Source organism: Oncorhynchus keta, chromosome 34 (genome assembly GCF_023373465.1).
Source record: "Oncorhynchus keta strain PuntledgeMale-10-30-2019 chromosome 34, Oket_V2, whole genome shotgun sequence".
In the NCBI taxonomy this organism is placed as follows: Eukaryota; Metazoa; Chordata; class Actinopteri; order Salmoniformes; family Salmonidae; genus Oncorhynchus; species Oncorhynchus keta.
Window position 1 is genome coordinate 42,827,842 of NC_068454.1, and position 18,841 is coordinate 42,846,682.

The following is an 18,841-nucleotide window of genomic DNA, read 5'->3' on the forward strand; positions in this document are numbered from 1 at the left end:
ACCAAATACTTATTTTCCACCATAAATTGCAAATAAATTCATTAAAAATCCTACAATGTGATTTTTTTCTCATTTTGTCTGTCATAGTTGAAGTGTACTATGATGAAAATTACAGGCCTCTCTCATCTTTTTAAGTGGGAGAACTTGCACAATTGGTGGCTGACGAAATACTTTTTTGCCCCACTGTAAATAGGTCCGTTTAATTTTGTCTGGCTTGCCATTCCAAATCAAATATTTTTTTAAATTCTCATATAATTTTTAAAAAACTGTTTGCTAGGTGTAGGCAAGACCATAAGCAAATAGGTAAACTGCGATATAACTAAAGAGTTAATCAGGATGATTTTTCCACAAATAGAAATGTATTTACCTTTCCATGGTAGCAAGATCTTATCTAATTTTGCTAACTATCTAATTTTGCTAACAAGGCGAGATCAAGACACAGGAGGCAGATGGTTGGAGTTCAAGATGTTTATTAACAATCCAAAAGGGGTAGGCAAGAGAATGGTCGTGAACAGGCATAAGGTCAAACCCAGTTCAGAGATCCAGGGGTACAGAACGGCAGGCAGGCTCGAGGTCAGGTCAGGCAGAATGGTCAGGCAGGCGGGAATAGAGTACAGAAAACAGGCAAAGGTCAAAACTGGGGGGAACTAGTACAAGAGAATAGAAAAGTAGGAGCACGGGAAAAACTTTCTGAGAAGTAGCCATTATTTACTGTTTTACACCTAGAGTTACTATACATGATTTTAACCCATTTTCTCCAAAATTAAAATTCTCCAGGCATTTATTTATAAACGTCAGTCATACTTTATCAGGCCGGGTTTCCCAGATTTTTCATGGTGTTCTATTGTTTCCAGTACTTGCCTTATATTATCTCCAATGTATCGTCCATGTAAAAAACCTGTCTCATTAGAATGAATACTGTCCGACAATAACTTTTAAATTCTATGCGGTATACATTTTTCTCTACATTTTTTCATCACAACACTGGCGCCTACAATGTTTTTAAATGGACTTGATCTTTATATTTCCCACTTGTATCCTGTTTCAGTAATAATGAAATTAGACCTTGTTGAGTGTCTGATAATCTACCATTTACATAGGAGTGGTTAAAACATGCTATACCTCAAGTGGTATCTACACACTGCCATGTCTCTGACTTCGTCCCTATAAGGCTGTCTCATCATTGTCGGTGATCAGACCAACCACCGGTGTGACATCAGCAAACGTAAAGAAGGTGTTAGAGTCGTGCTTGGCCACGCAGTTGTGGGTGAACAAGGAGTACAGGAGGAGACTATTGCACGCATCCCTCAAGGGCCCCCGTATTGAGGATCAGCGTGGCAGATGTGTTGTTGCCTAACCTTACCACCTGGGGGTGGCCTGTCAGAAAGTCCAGGATCCAGTTGCAGAGGTAGGTGTTTATAGTCCCAGAGTCCTTAGCTTAGTGATTAGCTTTGTGGGCACTATGGTGTTGAACACTGAGCTGTAGTCAATGAACAGCATTCTCACATAGGTGCTACTTTTGTACATGCGCGATTGAGATTGCGTCATCTGTGGATCTGTTGGGTTTGTATTTGAATCAGAGTGGGTCTGGGGTTTCCTGGATGATGGTGTAGATGTGAGCCATCACCAGCCATTCAAAACACTCCATGGCTATCGACGTGAGTGCTACAGGGCGGTAGTCATTTAGGCAGGTTACCTTCGCTTTCTTGGGCACAGGGACTATGGGGGTCTGTTTGAAACATGTCGGTTTTACAGACTCCGGTTGAGGTTGAAAATGTCAGTGAAGTCACTTGCCAGTTGGTCCGGGCACGCTCTGAGTACATGTCCTAGTAATCCGTCCGGCCCTGCGGCCTTGTGAATGTTGACCTGTTTAAAGGTCTTGCTGACATCGGTTACGAAGACAGTGATCACACAGTCATCCGGAACAGCTGGTGTTCTCATCCCTTCCAGCATCCCTTCCACAAGCAAACAAAGCAAGAGAAACAAAAACATTCATTCATCAGTTGGTGTGTGTAAGTGTGTGTGTTGCGGGGTTAAAGCTACAAACCCATAGGCTTGGCTCTCTCATCCCTTCCAGGCTTTTCGGAGGAAGGGTGAACAATGAGGCAGTCATTCGAATGTAAGCAATGTCTGTGCTCTGGCAGCTTTCGTGGCCGGGATAAGTTATTTTCTCTTCTGGCGCACAGCTTCAGGATAGTCCTCAATGAGGAAGATGTACATTCCCCTCAAGTTCTTGACTCATTCCAGAACCACTACCTTGTCCTTGAACCTCAGGAACTTGACGTCACGTGGGCCGGTGGTGGGTTTTCCAGTATTTTGGGCGTGCTCCAACTCAATCTCCACCTTCAGTTTCTTCAAGATCTTTTCCCTCACTTTGTCCACCATCCAGGTCTCATGTGGAGATAATCTGATATATTTGTCGTTGTTATCATGGATTCACATACAGAACTAATGTCCTCTCAATGATTTACAGATTGTCTTCTTGCCGTTTTCCTGTATAAACTCATCGAGCGGACCCTGGGAGAACTGCAAACTGTTCTTCAGGTCCTGGACCTCTCTGGTCAGGTCGTCCATTTTTTAAATTAGTTTATTCCACCAGTATTTGGACACAACAGTTGAAGCTATTTTCTTGTTGTAACAACTGCTTGTAGAACTGCGATAGTGTATCATTACACTGTCCTCCACGGTACTCCCACCGGCTTTGGTCTTTGTCATGGTAGCAACGTAGGCTACGCTGTTACACTGTTACTCCCCACAATTCCAGACAGGGCAGGTCACAGGGAAGATGGGAACAGCAACAAACAGTAGGGATCTAGACAGCCACAAGCCCGGGAAAATCTGCACTCAAAGCCACAAGGGCTAACTGCGACTCAGGCTGCATTCCAGCCCTCAAGGAAACCCTGCTTGCTTTATAGACAGCTACCCCTCGGACGGAATGATCCGCGAACAGACCGCAGCGGTCCTAGCATCTGATGCCAACGGTGCAGCGGGATCCTAAATCAAAAGGTATATCTATCTAGTAACCAAATTTTTCCAATAGAACACTTCCAGACACTTCCAAAACAACATACCAAACGCTGCCTCATTCCGCATTCAACAGGAAATGACGTGATTAATGGACTGCATCAAGCTTGTGAATGGTAAATAATGTGTTGTGTCATTTTGGAGTCACTTTTATTGTAAATAAGAATAGAATATGTTTCTAAACACTTCAGCATGAATGTGGATGCTACCCTGATTACAGATAATACTGAATGAATCATGAATGATGATTAGTGAGAAAGTTAGACCCACAAATATCATATTCCCCCCAAAATGCTAACCTCCCATGTGATTGTAATGGTGAGAGGTCAGCATGTCTTGGTGGTATGATATTTGTGCATCTGTAACTTTCTCACTCATCATTATTCACGATTCATTCACGATTATTCACGACATTATTCACGATTCATTCACCTCATGGAGTACAGAGCCAAAATAAAAAATGCTTCACTGTCCATGCCCTCATTGTAAATCTATTAAGCACTGAGCCGATAAGTCTTCAATCTATTAAATTCATATTTGAATATGTTTGTATCCTCTTGCATTCTGCAACAATTAAGTCATGTCAACAACCCTCAAAGAGAATATCCATATAATGTTAAATGTATATATTTAGTCTTTTTAAGCATTTTGAGTCAAAAGCAAATGACCATCAACAAATTCAGAACACTGCACACTGTCATTCATCTTTATTGATCATCAAGTGTATTACATTTTGTGTAAACAGATGGATGTCCAAGACTCAGTGAACCACTCTGGTTGTTGCTCTATTGGTACAGAGTTTATAAGGCTGTGAGGTCACAGTTCAGTGTGCAGTAGAAGCTTGGCTTTTTTCATGTTCTTGGCCACTATGGAGAGAGGGACAAGAAGCTTGGGTAAGAATCTGTTTACCCGGGAAGTGGTCAATTCCATTTCATGTCAGGAAGAGATTTGGGAATTCAATTCGGGAATTGACTGAAGTTAAATGGCCCAACCTTGCTTTATGTTGTTCTGATAGTAGTGGACCAAGCAATACATTTTTTTACACTTTGAGCCATTAGTCGCTAAGAACTGTCCTTATACATTCTCATTATTTTGCAGTTGCATCTCCCAAATCTCTCCTCTCAACTAGTTAGTGAATTAGGTGAAGGGGTGGAAGAAAGAGTAGAACCAAGTAAGTGCATTCTGTGTTATTGGAAAACGTGTGTGTGTGTGTGTGTGTGTGTGTGTGTGTGTGTGTGTGTGTGTGTGTGTGTGTGTGTGTGTGTGTGTGTGTGTGTGTGTGTGTGTGTGTGTGTGTGTGTGTGTGTGTGTGTGAAGGAGGCAACAGAAGGATATCTGACTCTCATAGGACCTCAGTAGGGAAGAAGAGGGACACTCACAGTATGGGATGTCGCTTGGCTTGTAGGTGTACAGGCGATTACTGTACTTCCCAACAAGGTCTAAACGGACAGTCATGGATGGATCTGTGGGCGGAGAGATATTTTGGAGGACTTTGCCAACACTTCAAAACATAATACATCATTATGTAGGTATAACTACATTGTAATGATTTATTCATACTATTCAATTTCTAACACTATGACGACCCATAAATGACATTGATCCCTTGATCAAGACCCACACATGTACTGTAAGTTATTTGGTGGTTCTTAGGCAAATTGCTACTGATTAAAATAAATGCATGTGAGGCACTGAATACAGTTACATCAAAGATCTCACAACAAGCGTTGGACCTGAGTGATGTGTTGGGGATTCAGAATAAGTGGTGGTTTATTTCCTAAGTGAGATGGCATGGTAGAAGAAGAGGCCCACCAACAAAGATGATTCTTGGAACATAGTTGCCATCTGCTGCCAGATTCGTGTCTGTAGTCTCATGCTGAAAAATAAATCAAAATGACATCAAAATGTACATTTCTAATCAACTATCATCTATTTAACATCTAAATTCAAACATTTACCTCCAAGTGATGAAATAATGAACTGCATGACGCAATGTACAATATGTGATTGGGATATGGTTACAACTATATAATTTCATTGCTTCCATTGCGTGTATGTTGATTTTGTTTTGTTTTGATGATCAATTACCATCAAATTGAACATAACAAAATCCTTTTGGGCCATTTTCTGTACGGTTTTATCCACAGCAAACGCCTTCTTCAGAGCTGTGGAGGGAAGTGTGACAGAATGATAATCAGTGAGAACCTCACCTTTTAACTTCAACACACTTTATCCTCAGAGTGGAATTTGTATGTATTGCTATTCTTTTGTCATACAAGCCTTGACAAATGATAATGTCTAAAGAAATGTTGATACCACAAGACCAACTGTAAGGCAACAAAGACCTTGGTTGGTCCCTTGGTTAGATGAAGTACAGTACCAGTCAAGTTTGGACACACCTAGTCATTCAATGATTTTTCTTTATTTTTACTATTTTATACGTTGCAGAATAATAGTTCAGACATCAAAACTATGAAATAACACATATGGAAACATTTAGTAACCCCCAAAAATGTTAAACAAATCAAAATTCATTTTATATTTGAGATTCTTCAAATAAAAACAGTCTTGAAGGAGTTCCCACATATGCTGAGCACTTGTTGCCTGCTTTTCCTTCACTCTGCGGTCCAACTCATTCCAAATCATCTCAATTTGGTTGAGGTCAGGTGATTGTGGAGACCAGGTCATTTGACGCAGCACTCCATCACTCTCCTTCTTGGTCAAATAGCCCTTACACATCATGAAGGTGTGTTTTGGGTCATTGTCCTGTTGAAAACAAATGATAGTCCCACGACGTACAAACCAGATGGGATAGCGTATCGCTGCAGAATGCTGCGGTAGCCATGCTGATTATGTGTGCCTTGAATTCAAAATAAATCACAAACCGTGTCACCAGCAAAGCACCCCCACACCATCCATGCTTCACGGTGGGAACCACACAATGCGGAGATGATCCATTCACCTACTCTACGTCTCACAAAGACATGGCAGTTGGAACAAAAAATCTTACATTTAGACTAATCAGACCAAAGGACAGATTTCCACCGGTCTAATGTCCATTGATCATGTTTCTTGGCCCAAGCAAGTCTCTTCTTATTATTGATGTTCTTTAGTAGTGGTTTCTTTCCAGCAATTTGACCATGAAGGCCTGATTCACTCAGTCTCCTCTGAACAATTTCACCAAATAGGTCTATATTTTGCATACCACCCCTACCTTGTCACAACACAACCGATTGGCTCAAACGCATTAAGAAGGAAAATAATTCTACAAATTAACTTTGAACAAGGCACACCTGTTAATTGAAATGCATTCTAGGTGACTACCTCATGAGGCTGTTTGAGAGAATGCCAAGAGTGTGCAGCTATCATCAAGGAAAAGGGTGGCTACTTTGAAGAATCTCAAATATAAAATATATTTTGATTTGTTTAACACTTTTTTGGTTACTACACGATTCCAAATGTGTTATTTCATAGTTTTGATGTCTTCACTATTATTCTACAATGTAATAAATAAAGAAAAACCCTTGAATGACTAGGTGTGTCTAAACTTTTGACTGGTACTCTGTGTGAGTATGAAAGCACAGCAGTATTACCTTGGCTATGAGGGCAATCCTCCATGTGATGAATGACCATCAGAGGCTTCTTACTGTGGGAACATGAGGACACAGACAAAACAAGAACACATTCCACTGCAGAATAAGTAGTTAGTGGATGTGCTTACAGAGAAGTACAACGTCACTGGGATTGTACCAAACGTAAGTCCCTAGAGTCATTATGGAGATAAGAAAAGAAATAGGCTTTGTGTGTCCCAAATGGCAACCTATTTCCTATTCTGTGCACTACTTTTGATAGCGCCCTGGTCAAAAGTAGTGCACTGTCTAGTGAATATGGTGCCTGTGCCATTTTGGGATGCAACCATATAATAAATATGAGGATATCCGTTACAGTTTGATTAGTTTAATTGGACATGTTGAATTAATGGGGCGCATTGATATGTGATTCTCACCTAGTCATCGTAAGATGAATGCACCAACTGTAAGTCACTCTGGATAAAAGTGCCTGATAATTGACTGAAATGCCAATTGTAATATAATAATTGTGAGGATATGGCTGTAACATAAGCAGATAGCTTTAATGAAATGTTTTACTCTCAGACATTTGAAAGACTGCTCTAATTGTCAAACATATGCCATTAACCAAACAACACAATTGCAATTTGATGTCTTGTTGTGTATTTTGTCTAATCTTGTTTTACCTTTCTTTCATTGTCATCAGGGCTTCCTCGTAGGTCTTGACCCAGGCAATGTAATCTCCCCATCCTGAGACAAAATTGAGGATGGAAATCAGAATGAAGGATTTGGTGTTGATGTAATGGGGATGGAGAAATGTTTTTGTACACTCAGAAAAAAAGGTGCTTTCTAGAACATGAAAGAGTTATTCAGCTGTCCCCATAGGAGAACCCTTTGAACAATCATTTTTTTGTTCCAGGTAGAATCATTTTGTTTCTATGTGGAACCCTTTCCACAGTGGGTTCTATGTGGAACTCAAATGGGTTCTACCTGGAACCAAAAAGGTTCTCCTATGGGGACAGCTGAACAGCCCTTTTTTTCTGAGTGTAGTAAATTCAAATAGACGTTAGGGGTGGGGCGAGGATACATTGTGACATCATTCTTACCTCTTGAGAGAGTTTGAGGGCCTTTCCTTGTTTTTTTCTGTAGGGAAACTTCCATACAGGTGACAAAGAGCAATGCAAAGAGAGACCAGCGATACATGGTTGTCATCCGTTCTGAGGTAGAGAGAAGAGGAGGCAGTCAAGTCAAACTGCTGAAAAATACTTATATGTAGTTCTTATGCAAAATACAAATTGCAAGCAGAAAGAAAAACACAGTCATAAAATGAACTGCCCTAGAGGCACCAGAACATCACATTTAAGAACATTTTAAAGAGCATTCCTCAAATAAGGTGCAAGAGAACTAAAAGCTGATTTACCTAACTCAGTAGAGACCAAAGGAATTTCTTAAGTTAGCCATCCCTGCGACCGGGTGTGGTAACTCGTATGTCTGAAGTTTAGTAATGATGTTAGGTATGGATCGACTCTTTGTAAAAAGGGCTTTATAAATGAAAACGTAGCAATGTATCTCTAGCCTTGACCATATAAAAGCCAAGTGCCATAAAAAGGAACCCCTTCCAAGAAACACCTGCCTTGTGCCATTTAGGGGTAGGCCTATTTCAATACAAGTGCCTCAATGAATAGTTGCGATATTCGTCTGCTTACTAAAACAGGCCAAACCTGTTTGGTTACGTGTGGCACATATCCCCAAACTACTCCTTTTCTCGATTATGGCATTTGTCATTTGTCTATTAGTATTTTTTAAATTCTAAAATAAAACCATGTACAAGTATTTTAGAGTTTGCACAGATCATATTGATGTGTGTGTAACTTCAAACAACCGATTTTGGTGTCAGTCTGTTTCTTCTTCGGCCGAATTGCCAAAGGCAAAATGAAAGTTTAACATGATTGAATGTTGACAGAGATAGGCCTGTACACCAACCAGGTTATTCAAATGCTGCATCAAGTCAACACAATAATATTACAAGTTTACACTAAGAAATGTTCAATGATTTTGATATCTTACCTATTGCACAGGCAGAGGAGGAGTGTCTGCAAGCTGACAGTAACTTGGTTTTGATTTGCAGTTATTTTTATAGACAACAGAACTCACCAAACAGGTATGGGAAGCCAGGCCTATCCAATTATTATTTTTTTATTCTCTCTACTTGTCAGTGTTCCAAACAGGACATTTTTCTTTTTGCCTAAACACTTAAACACCGTCAGAATTCATAGAAAGCAGTGCACGTGTTTAGTCATATTTGATCAAATATAACTGAAGAGATGAACTGGAATGACATTCACTCTCATGGAATGGGTTGCCAATAATAATTACCTGAACGCCACATCCCCAATAAGCCAACCTCTTAAGGATAGGCGGGATGCAACTGTCTTAACTGGCCAATATGACTGCAATGAGGCATATATCACAGTGCTTCTATGGTTATATACTGTACACCATGGCACTGCCTATTTCATTTGTTAATTTAGCAAACAAGACAACTGAAAATCCAGTGTGTCACAGTCAGCACACCTACATATTTTCCCAGTCGTAGCTCATTTGTCCCAGGTTCGCAGTTGTCTTGAACTCACTAAAGTCAGATATTAGAGTTCCTAGTTAAGATGTTTTGAGCACGTCACAAATCATGCTTCGTTGACAGCATAGCCAATGTTGAATGTTTATAATTTAAACTAGGAAAAGAGACCCTTAATTTTAGACTTGGGACCACACCGCCACAGCCACACCACTGAATAGCAGGCTAGTGATTGCTTTGCCAAGCTTGCAGTTAGCCACTGATTCCTTCCAAACCACTCATTGTTGAATTTGCTATTTCCAACTTGTTGTGTAATTTTTATGTGTAATGTTTATGTCCAATGGCAGATGAGCACTGATACATTTTATCTATACGTTCTCGCCATTATTTATCTTCACATGACAAGGATTAAAAAGGATGTGCCAGTAGATTGTCGACGTGATTCATGATGGTGACTGCTAGCTGAGATTTTGAAAGTATGATGTTGACATGACAGAAAGTGATTTGATATAATTTTATCTGTGGCCAATGATCTTGAGCCTTTTTGGATCAGCACTTCTAATGTAACTCTATTGCAGAACCCAAGGGGATATAATTTTTTTGGTCTACCCTTTGACTTGTTGGTGACGTAGTGTCCCCATGAGTGACAGAACACTGAGCCAATCACGGAGCAACACTCTGTATTTTCTGCTGGCTTGCCCCACCACAGAAAGCACTGTGTTAGGCTGAAACACCTGCATTTTGGAGCTGCCTTACATCAAAAAAACAAAAAAGAGACCATGTTTGTATGTGGCTTTATTAACTCAATGATATATATATATATATTACATTGTTTGCAAACTGATACGTGACATGTATTAATGCCAAAATAACATGCAAAAACAGGCAAGCATGCTAAAAATGTGGGGCTCAAAAGCCACACATGACGGGTCGCCAGTGCACATGACATCCCGGCAACTTTGAGAAAAAACACTTTATATCGGAGTTGTCCCGTCCCCACTGTTGGGCATGGGACTCAAGCATCTCGCCATTATATCCAGTATCTCTGATTTAGCACAAGCGCATTTCAGATGAATGATGCATTGTGGGATTGGATGCTATTGACATAGCGACAGGATTGTCGATTGAAGAACAGTCTTGTTTTCATCAATAACTTTGGGGAATTTGACATTTCAGCAGCTGCCATGAACGGGTCAGTGGCCAAGAAGACCCAAGACACTTTAGGGAGAGTTATAAAGAAACCGCCGCTTACTGAAAAACTGCTCAGCAAACCACCGTTTAGGTATCTGCACGACATATTCAGTGAGGTGAGTGATTAGCTAACATTGACTACTAGCTACAAAGAGTTCTTGCTAGTTAGATTGGATTTGATAGCTAGCTACCATTTGTCCCCTGCCAAAACCAGCCAACTAACCTTTCAGCATTGAGACTGAGGCATGATAATTAGCCAATTTACCTAACAGTAGCCAGCCATCAATCAGATTTTATTCGTTGCTAGGCACTCCTGTCTGCTTGTTTTAGTAAACAAAACCAAGTCGCGGCGCCGGGAAATGTGACTTCACTGTATCTATGACAAAAATATGAAATTATTTGCTAACTGTTTGGCTATTTTTTTATTTTTATTTCACCTTTATTTAACCAGGTAGGCAAGTTGAGGTAGGCAATTTACAATTGCGACCTGGCCAAGATAAAGCAAAGCAGTTCGACAGATACAACGACACAGAGTTACACATGGAGTAAAACAAACATACAGTTAATAATACAGTATAAACAAGTCTATATACAATGTGAGCAAATTAGGTGGGAAGGGAGGTAAAGGCAAAAAAGGCCATGGTGGCAAAGTAAATACAATATAGCAAGTAAAACACTGGAATGGTATTTACTCATGAAAAGGTTAAAAACATTATCCTCCAACAAATTACATTTCTGCCCCAGCACTAGTTAACTCTAGTTAACATTTACTAGTTAGTTAGCAGGTACAGTTACATTTTAATTGTCACCGAAGTTTTGTAAGGGTGTCATCCCTGTTATGAAATGAGACCTCCCAACCTTCTATTCTAGGTGAGGGTCAATGAGCTTATCCCTAAATTCAGCTGGATTGCTTGTTTGAATTGGGCTCTTCCCTAACTAACTAGTTAGGATGGCAACATGAAGGCATGGCACTGTGGAAGGGTGGTGCTTGCTTGTTATAGCCAAATAATATAAAAAGGAGGCTGCTGATCATGGTTCTAAATCCATTGTAATTTGTACTTGACATGACAAGTATCATGATGGCAGAGCCATGGGGCAGGCAGGGACATGCCCTCATAAATGGTGCCTTCAAAGTATTTACACCCATAGACTTTTCCAAAATGTTGCCTGCATTTCAAATGGATTACAGTTTCACTGGTCTACACACCAAACCATATAATCTCCAAGTGTGTTTTCTTCTGTTCTTGATTCATGTATTCAACCCTTTTGTTATGGCAAGCCTAAATATGTTCAAGAGTAAACATTTGCTTAATAAATTGCATGGACTCACTCTGTGTGCAATAATGGTGTTTAACATGATTTTTGAATGACTACCTCATCTCTGTACCCCACACATACAATTATTTGTAAGGTCCCTCAGTCAAGCAGTGAATTTAACAGATTCAACCACAAAGACGAGAGGTTTCACTACAAAGATCAAGACGTCCTTCTAAATCAGTTGCTGGAGAGGAAGGAAACCACTCAGGGATTTCACCATGAGGCCAATGAGGACTTTAAAACAGTTAGAGTTTAATGGCTGTGATATAAGAAAATTGAGGATGGATCAACAACATTGTAGTTATGTCACAATACTAACCTAATTGACATAGTGAAAAGAAGGAAGCCTGCACAGAATACAAATATCCCAAAACATGCATCTGGTTTTCAGCAAGGTACTAAAGTAATAATGCAAAAAATGTGGCAAAGCAACTTTTTATCCTGAATACGAAATGTTTTATGTTTCGGGGAAAACCAATACAACACATTACGGAGTACCACTCTCCATATTTTCAAACATAGTGGTGGCTGCATCATGTTATGGTTATTTTTGTAATCGTTAAGGACTGGGGAGATTTTCAGGATAAAAAATAAACTTAATGGAGGCAAAGGCAAAAGGCACAGGCAAAATCCTAGAGGAAATCCAGGTTGTCTGCTTTCCACCAGACACTGGGAGATTAATTCACATTTCAGCAGGACAATATCCTAAAACACAAGGCCAAATCTACATTTGAATTTCTTACCAAGAAGCCATTGAATATTCCTGAGTGGCCAAGTTTTAGTTTTGATTTTCAAGTAGATTTTAGGCAAAACCTGAAAATGGTTGTCTAGTAATGATCAACAACAATTTGACAGAGAATTTGAATTTGACAGAGCTTGAAGAAATTTGAAAAGAATAATGGGCAAATGTTGCACACTCCAGGTGTGGAAAACTCTTACCGACTTACCCAGAAAGACTCCCAGTTGTCAAATGTGCTTCTACAAAGTATTAACCTAGGGGTGTGAATACTTATTTAAATGACATATTTCTGTGTTATATTTTTATGTCTAAAAACATGTTTTCACTTTGCCATTATGGGCTATTGTGTGTGTGTGTGTGTAGGTGGATGAGAAAACAAATTTAAATAATTTTGAATTCAGGCTGTAACACATCAACATGTGGAATAAGTCAAGGGGTATGATTCATTCTGGAAGCACTGTACGAACATAGGGTGTAATGCTTTGAGAATGGCTTCCTCGCTAGAAGGTTTGCCAGTGGCTGGGTCTGTGCCACAGGCTATACCAGGCTCAGCGAAGATTATCCAGGCAGAGCAGACTGACAGATCCACCTGCACAAGACTACAACATCTTCAGGACACAACACACTCTCTGAGCAAGTCTGACTTAAAGGTCATTCAGGTTGTTTTTGGCCACTGCTGTTCCCACGAGCAGAAGAGCTGAGTACAGTCTTAATCCCATTCAATTAGTAGTCTCTCTCCTCCTCCAGTGAAGTTTCTCACCTTTCAGTATATGCTCATGCATATTTGATAAGTGTGTTTGCGTGGATGACGCAATTGACCCTTCGCTAAGCCCCACCTCAGAATTTAGGGCACCAATCTCAGTGTTCCAATGGATAGCAACTGTTGTTGAGTCCGACGTCTCGGACAAGCTCATGTTTAAATCGCATTAAAGATATTTTAGCGATTCGATTTTGAATTATAGGACCCTTTTAGGGAAATGCAAAAACGTCCCTTTTTCAGGACCCTGTCTTTCAAAGATAATTTGTAAAAATCCAAATAACTTCACAGACCTTCATTGTAAAGGGTTTAAACACTGTTTCCCATGCTTGTTCAATGAACCATAAACAATTAATGAACATGCACGTGTGGAACGGTCTTTAAGACTCTAACAGCTTACAGACGATAGGCAATTAGTGTCCTAGGTTTTCATAACTGTGACCTTAAAGAGGCTTTTCTACTGACTCTGAAAAACACAAAAAGAAAGATGCCCACGGTCCCTGCTCATCTGCGTGAACATGCCTTTGGCATGCTGCAAGGAGGCATGAGGACTGTGGCCAGGGCAATAAATTGCAATGTCTCTACTGTGAGACTCCTAAGACTTCGCTACATGGAGACAGGATGGACAGCTGATCGTCCTCGCAGTGGCAGACCACGTGTAACAACACCTGCACAGGATCGGTACATCCGAACATCACACCTGTGGGACAGGTACAGGATGGAAACAATTGCCCGAGTTACACCAGGAATGCTGGTGAGGGCTTGTAGGCCTGTTTTAAGGCAGGTCCTCACCAGACATGACCGGCAACAATGTCACCTATGGGCACAAACTACTGTCGCTGGACCAGACAGGACTGGCAAAATGTACTCTTCACTAATGAGTCGTGTTTTTTTTGTCTCACCGGGGGTGATGGTTGGATTCGCATTTATCGTCGTAGGAATGAGCGTTACACTGAGGCCTGTACTCTGGAGCAGGATCGATTTGGAGGTGGAGGGTCCGTCATGGTCTGGGGCGGTGTGTCACCGCATTATCAAACTGAGCTTGTTGTCATTCGCAGGCAATCTCGACCCTGTGCGTTACAGGGAAGACATCCTCTTCCCTCATGTGGTACCCTTCCTGCAGGCTCATCCTGACATGACCCTCCAGCATGACAATGCCACCAGCCATACTGCTTGTTCTGTGTGTGATTTCCTGCAAGACAGGTGTTCTGCCATTGCCAGCGAAGAGCCCAGATCTCAATCCCATTGAGCACGTCTGGGACCTGTTGGATTGGAGGGTGAGGGCTAGGTCCATTCCCCCCAAAAATGTCTGGGAACTTGCAGGTGCCTTGATGGAAGACTGTGGTAACATCTAACAGCAAGACATGGCAAATCTGGTGCAGTCCATGAGGAGGAGATGCACTGCAGTACTTAGTATCTGGTGTGGCCACCAGCTACATTGACTCTTGCTTTTGATTTTGACCTCCCCTTTGTTCAGGGACACATTATCCCATTTCTGTTAGTCACATGTCTGTGGAACTTGTTATGTCTCAGTTGTTGAATCTTATGTTCATACAAATATTTAGTTAAGTATATTTAGTTAATAGTTAAGTGTGCTGAAAATAAATGCAGATGACAGTGAGGATTTTTCTATTTTTTGCTGTTTATAAAACCAATATTTACAAGTCAAATGTTTGGACACCTACTCATTCCAGGGTTTTTCTTTATTTTTACTGTTTTCTACATTATAGATACTATTGAAGACATCAGAAATATTAAATAACGGTGTATGAAATCATGTTGCAACCAAAAAAGTGTTTAATAACAAATGAAAATATATTTTGTGTCTATTTATTTATTTCATCCATTTTTAGAACAAGGCTGTAACTAAACAAATGTAAAATGTAAACAACACGTGGGAAAGGGTGTCTCCTATATCTAGGAGTTATAAGAAAGCTCAGGAAATATATATATATATATTTTTGACACATTTCACCCCTTATAATAATAATTTTGCACGCCCAATTTTTCAGTTTTTGATTTGTTAAATTTTTTTTAAATATCCAATAAATGTCATTCCACTTCATGATTGTGTCCCACTTGTTGTTGATTCTTCACAAAAAAAATACAGTTTTATATCTTTATGTTTGAAGCCTGAAATGTGGCAAAAGGTCGCAAAGTTCAAGGGGGCCGAATACTTTCGTAAGGCACTGTAACTGACTATTTATTTGGTTTTCCCTCCACAAAAAATATGCTCAAAATGAACGGCTTAAAATCAGTCATGCTGTACTGCATTGATAATTACAACCATATAGTGGCTAACCGCTGACTCATTTGGCAATGTATCCTAACCTTTTCTCCTATAGGTGATCCGGACCACTGGCTTCATGAAGGGACTCTATGCAGAGACTGAGATGAAGTCAGACAATGTCAAGGTAAGACATTTTCTCCATTTGATCACTTGGAGGAATTTATGAAACACCAGAACAGACTGAAATCTTGAAGGCCCCTAATTGTTATACTGCACTGTGACAGATCTAATGAGTAATTGTCATTAGTAATTTTAAAATAAATTATACATAGCCTAGCTCTTAAGGTGTCCGCGTGCTTCCCAACTAGAACAGTTCGTTCATATATTATGCCAAAATTGTGATGTTTTGGTCTTCGGATTGTGATGTTTTGGTCTTCGGGTGGTCGTGCTCACAACAATTTCGGAGTCGAAGTCTAAGCCCCTTCATTGGTCAACAGTAGGGATTCTTCAATGAAGTGTTGGTTGTCATTCAACAATAGATGACCCGTTTACATGAAGAAAAATAATTACTTGGGAAATACTACATCAAACATCTTAGTTAGATCTCCAATGCAAAAACGTCAACTCAAAGGATCTGTCTTATTTTATCTTACATTAATTCCGACTTATTTGAGGAAGTGTGTACTGGCTACGGCGTCTCAAAATGGACAAACAGTGCTATTGCTGCTTTTTTTTCTCATTTTTCAAGCAAAGGTCTTCTTTAAGTGTGCGAGCAGACTCGTTCGGCTAGCTGAGTTCGACTAGGTGCCAGCCAAACCGACGCATGTAGAAACCTTTAGGCCTGTTTCATACAGTGATTGCTCTGTGAGCTAGGAATGAATCACACTCACTATCTGATTAGCCGGGGCCTTTTTAACACTAAGTGGATAGATATCATCTCACTGAAGTGTGCTTCTGCCCATACTCATCTGTGTGTGCATCACTTCCAGCACCCTGCCTGGGTTTGGAAAAGCATCCATCCATTACATGACATGATTAGTGTAACCCAAAACGGCTTGTGTAGTTATATAACCTATAAGTCAAAATGCACTCGCACGTCTGAGCTATCTTTTTTTGCAGGCTCATGGTAACAGTTGAATAAAATGAGAGAAATGTTGAAACCCGCACACTGCTCTTGATAGTATCACTGGTCTTTAAAAAGCTTTGCGTATCGGCCTCAATTCTCTGACGAAGGCCGTGAGGCCGACACGTATAGCTTATTCAAGAGCAGTGATACTATCAAGAGCAGTGTGCAGGTTTCTTCTTATTTCTCGTAGTTATATAACCTAAAACTCTCAGTACTAGAGTGGGCTGTATCAGAGGTGGTGTAATGTCACACTGCTGTGTTATCACACCACTGACTGACCTGGGATCAGTATCAGGGTCAGATTCTTAGCGAGGCAACCATCTTCTCACCCAATAGGGCAGGAGACTGTAAACCCATAGGGTGGCCTCTTCTGTCCTCCTAACTGACCTAAGATCAGTTTGAGAGACCACTTGTAATTTTTGGAGCTGGCACATACAATTTAGAAGAGTAAACCCATACTCACCCACATAATTACAGACACGCAACCTGTGTCGAGATCAGTTTTCAGGCGCTTCTCTCTCCAACTGGCCTTAGGTCAGTATGAGAGTCTGGCCTAAGAACAGTAGGTAGATGTGGTAAGAGGAGAATAGAAACCCAGAGAGGGAACAAGGTAGGGCTGTCCCCGACCAAAACAATATGTTGGTCGACTGATTTGGTATTAAAAAACAACAACGTCTATTTACCCTATGTGTTTTAATAAAATCAACAATATGCTTTTAGCTTACATTTTGATGAAATAAGACAAATGCCTCTAGGGCGCCAGAGATCTAGATAACAAGAAGAAAAAAAACTTAACCTGACCCAGCTATTCTCCTCCCACTCGTGCTAGCTTTCACAGTTTCTGCCATTACTCCCCTGAAATTACCAGTAATGGGCTACACGAGGAGTCGGCAACCTTTCTCATGTGGAATGCCAATGTATCTTACCATTTCTTCCAATCTACATGCCAGTTATGATTTTCACATGCAAATTTTCATAAATTTAATATAAAATAGTTTAAAAAGAAAAACTCTTGAATGAGTAGGTGTGTCCAAACATTTGACTGGTACTGTAAATTGAATAGAAATTGTAACTTCTAATTACTACCGCAAAGATGGCCGCCAGTCCACCCACCGTTCAAATATCTAAAAATCTATAATAAAAAATAAATACATTTTTTCACCTTTTATTTAATAGGCAAGTCAGTTAAGAACAAATTATTATATACAATGACGGTCTACTTCAATAGACTTCAATAGGCTTCCTATTGGGGATTGACAGTATAATTCAAAACTACTGATATTCCCATTTCAAGTCAACGTGCTCTGATTCATGGACCTCCAACAGTCTTTGTGATACCATTTGAAAGTTTACATTTGAATCCCATTTCAGTACATTTATCAGCCAAAACATGACACCCACCCTGTATTCAAGATCATGTTGTCTCGATCGATGGCAGGCACAACACAACCTCCGATAGGGTCACATATGCGAATATGAAGACAATCAGAGTTGATGCACTTTTTAAGGATAAATTAAAGATTTTACTAAACAATAAATTATAAAATGGTTTAAGTTTTTACATTATATAACCCTCAACCATTTTAAAATGTTCCAGTTATGAAGACATGGATGTCTCATGGTATCGGTCGACTTTGAGCACCTATGTGTAGGGAAGGCTTCATTCTAATCAAACCTGGTGCTGTTAAAAAGTTTAATTCAAATGGATTTACCTAGCAGCATGCATAATGAAAGGGGACACACACAAAGCCTGTAATTGGCTGGCAGCACCTGAAAGGGACACCTATCAATCAATCACCTTTATTTATAAAGCCCTTTTTAAATGGGCAGATGTGACATTTGGGGTGGCAGGGTAGCCTAGTGGTTAGAGTGTTGGACTAGTAACCGGAAGGTTGCAAGTTCAAACCCCCGAGCTGACAAAGTACAAATCTGTCGTTCTGCCACTGAGCAAGGCAGTTAACCCACTGCTCCTAGACCGTCATTGAAAATAAGAATTTGTTGACTAAATACAGTCATATCGGCCGCTAAGTTTCTTCAATGAGAAAAATTGCATTTCCCCTCTGACACAATCTTGTGGATGTCGGGTTTGATGGATGGATGTGATTTTGATGTGCAGGCAGTCCTCGATTGACTTGTGTGAAAGCCGGTTCCTGTCGTGAGTCTATATTGCGTTCATAGAGGGAAATGAGGACTCGCAGGTGTAAGTCGATCCAAACATTCCTCTGAGCATCCAACGCACACAGGGACTCGGCACTCCTGAGCGTAGCCCTGGTTTGGCTCGATGTCTGGAATTAGCTCAGTATGAATTGCGGC

The 18,841-nt window shown here is 40.3% G+C and overlaps 2 protein-coding genes across 13 annotated transcripts in view; one reads left to right on the forward strand and one right to left on the reverse strand.

Moving 5' to 3' along the window:
* Window positions 1-3,716: 3,716 nt before the first annotated feature.
* On the reverse strand, window positions 3,717-8,806 carry LOC118367174 (anterior gradient protein 3-like). Of its 2 annotated transcripts, none has more exons than XM_035750289.2 (8): window positions 8,661-8,806; window positions 7,700-7,810; window positions 7,280-7,343; window positions 6,618-6,670; window positions 5,113-5,189; window positions 4,837-4,900; window positions 4,404-4,487; window positions 3,717-3,890 (listed from the first exon to the last, which is right to left on the reverse strand). In XM_035750289.2, exons 2-8 carry the CDS (start codon window positions 7,803-7,805, stop codon window positions 3,841-3,843), a joined length of 498 nt encoding a protein of 165 aa, XP_035606182.1. In that variant the 5' UTR covers window positions 7,806-7,810; window positions 8,661-8,806; the 3' UTR covers window positions 3,717-3,840. The 2 variants fall into 2 exon arrangements, with proteins under 2 accessions (XP_035606182.1, XP_052349888.1); XM_052493928.1 differs by lacking the exon at window positions 8,661-8,806 and adding an exon at window positions 8,014-8,079.
* A 1,411-nt stretch (window positions 8,807-10,217) lies between these two features.
* The window catches only part of LOC118367176 (TRAF3-interacting protein 1-like), a 37,347-nt gene continuing 28,723 nt past the window's right edge, over window positions 10,218-18,841 (forward strand). For 6 of the 11 annotated variants that reach the window (XM_035750293.2, XM_035750298.2, XM_035750300.2 and 3 more), the window contains exons 1-2: window positions 10,220-10,475; window positions 15,518-15,586. In XM_035750293.2, the coding sequence (XP_035606186.1) occupies window positions 10,353-10,475; window positions 15,518-15,586 (192 nt within the window). In that variant the 5' untranslated portion in view covers window positions 10,220-10,352. Of the gene's footprint in view, window positions 10,476-15,517; window positions 15,587-18,841 lie in introns of all 11 variants that reach the window. The other 5 variants (XM_035750290.2, XM_035750291.2, XM_035750301.2 and 2 more) reach the window with 3 other exon arrangements.

Coding starts and splice junctions, on each gene's coding strand:
- LOC118367174 (XM_035750289.2), bottom strand. CDS start 7,805: ATGACAACCATGTATCGCTGGTCTCTCTTTGCATTGCTCTTTGTCACC. Junction 5,190..6,617: donor GGATTGCCCTCATAGCCAAG/GTAATACTGCTG, acceptor TTCCCTCCACAG/CTCTGAAGAAGGCGTTTGCT. Junction 4,901..5,112: donor TTGTTATGTTCAATTTGATG/GTAATTGATCAT, acceptor TTTATTTTTCAG/CATGAGACTACAGACACGAA.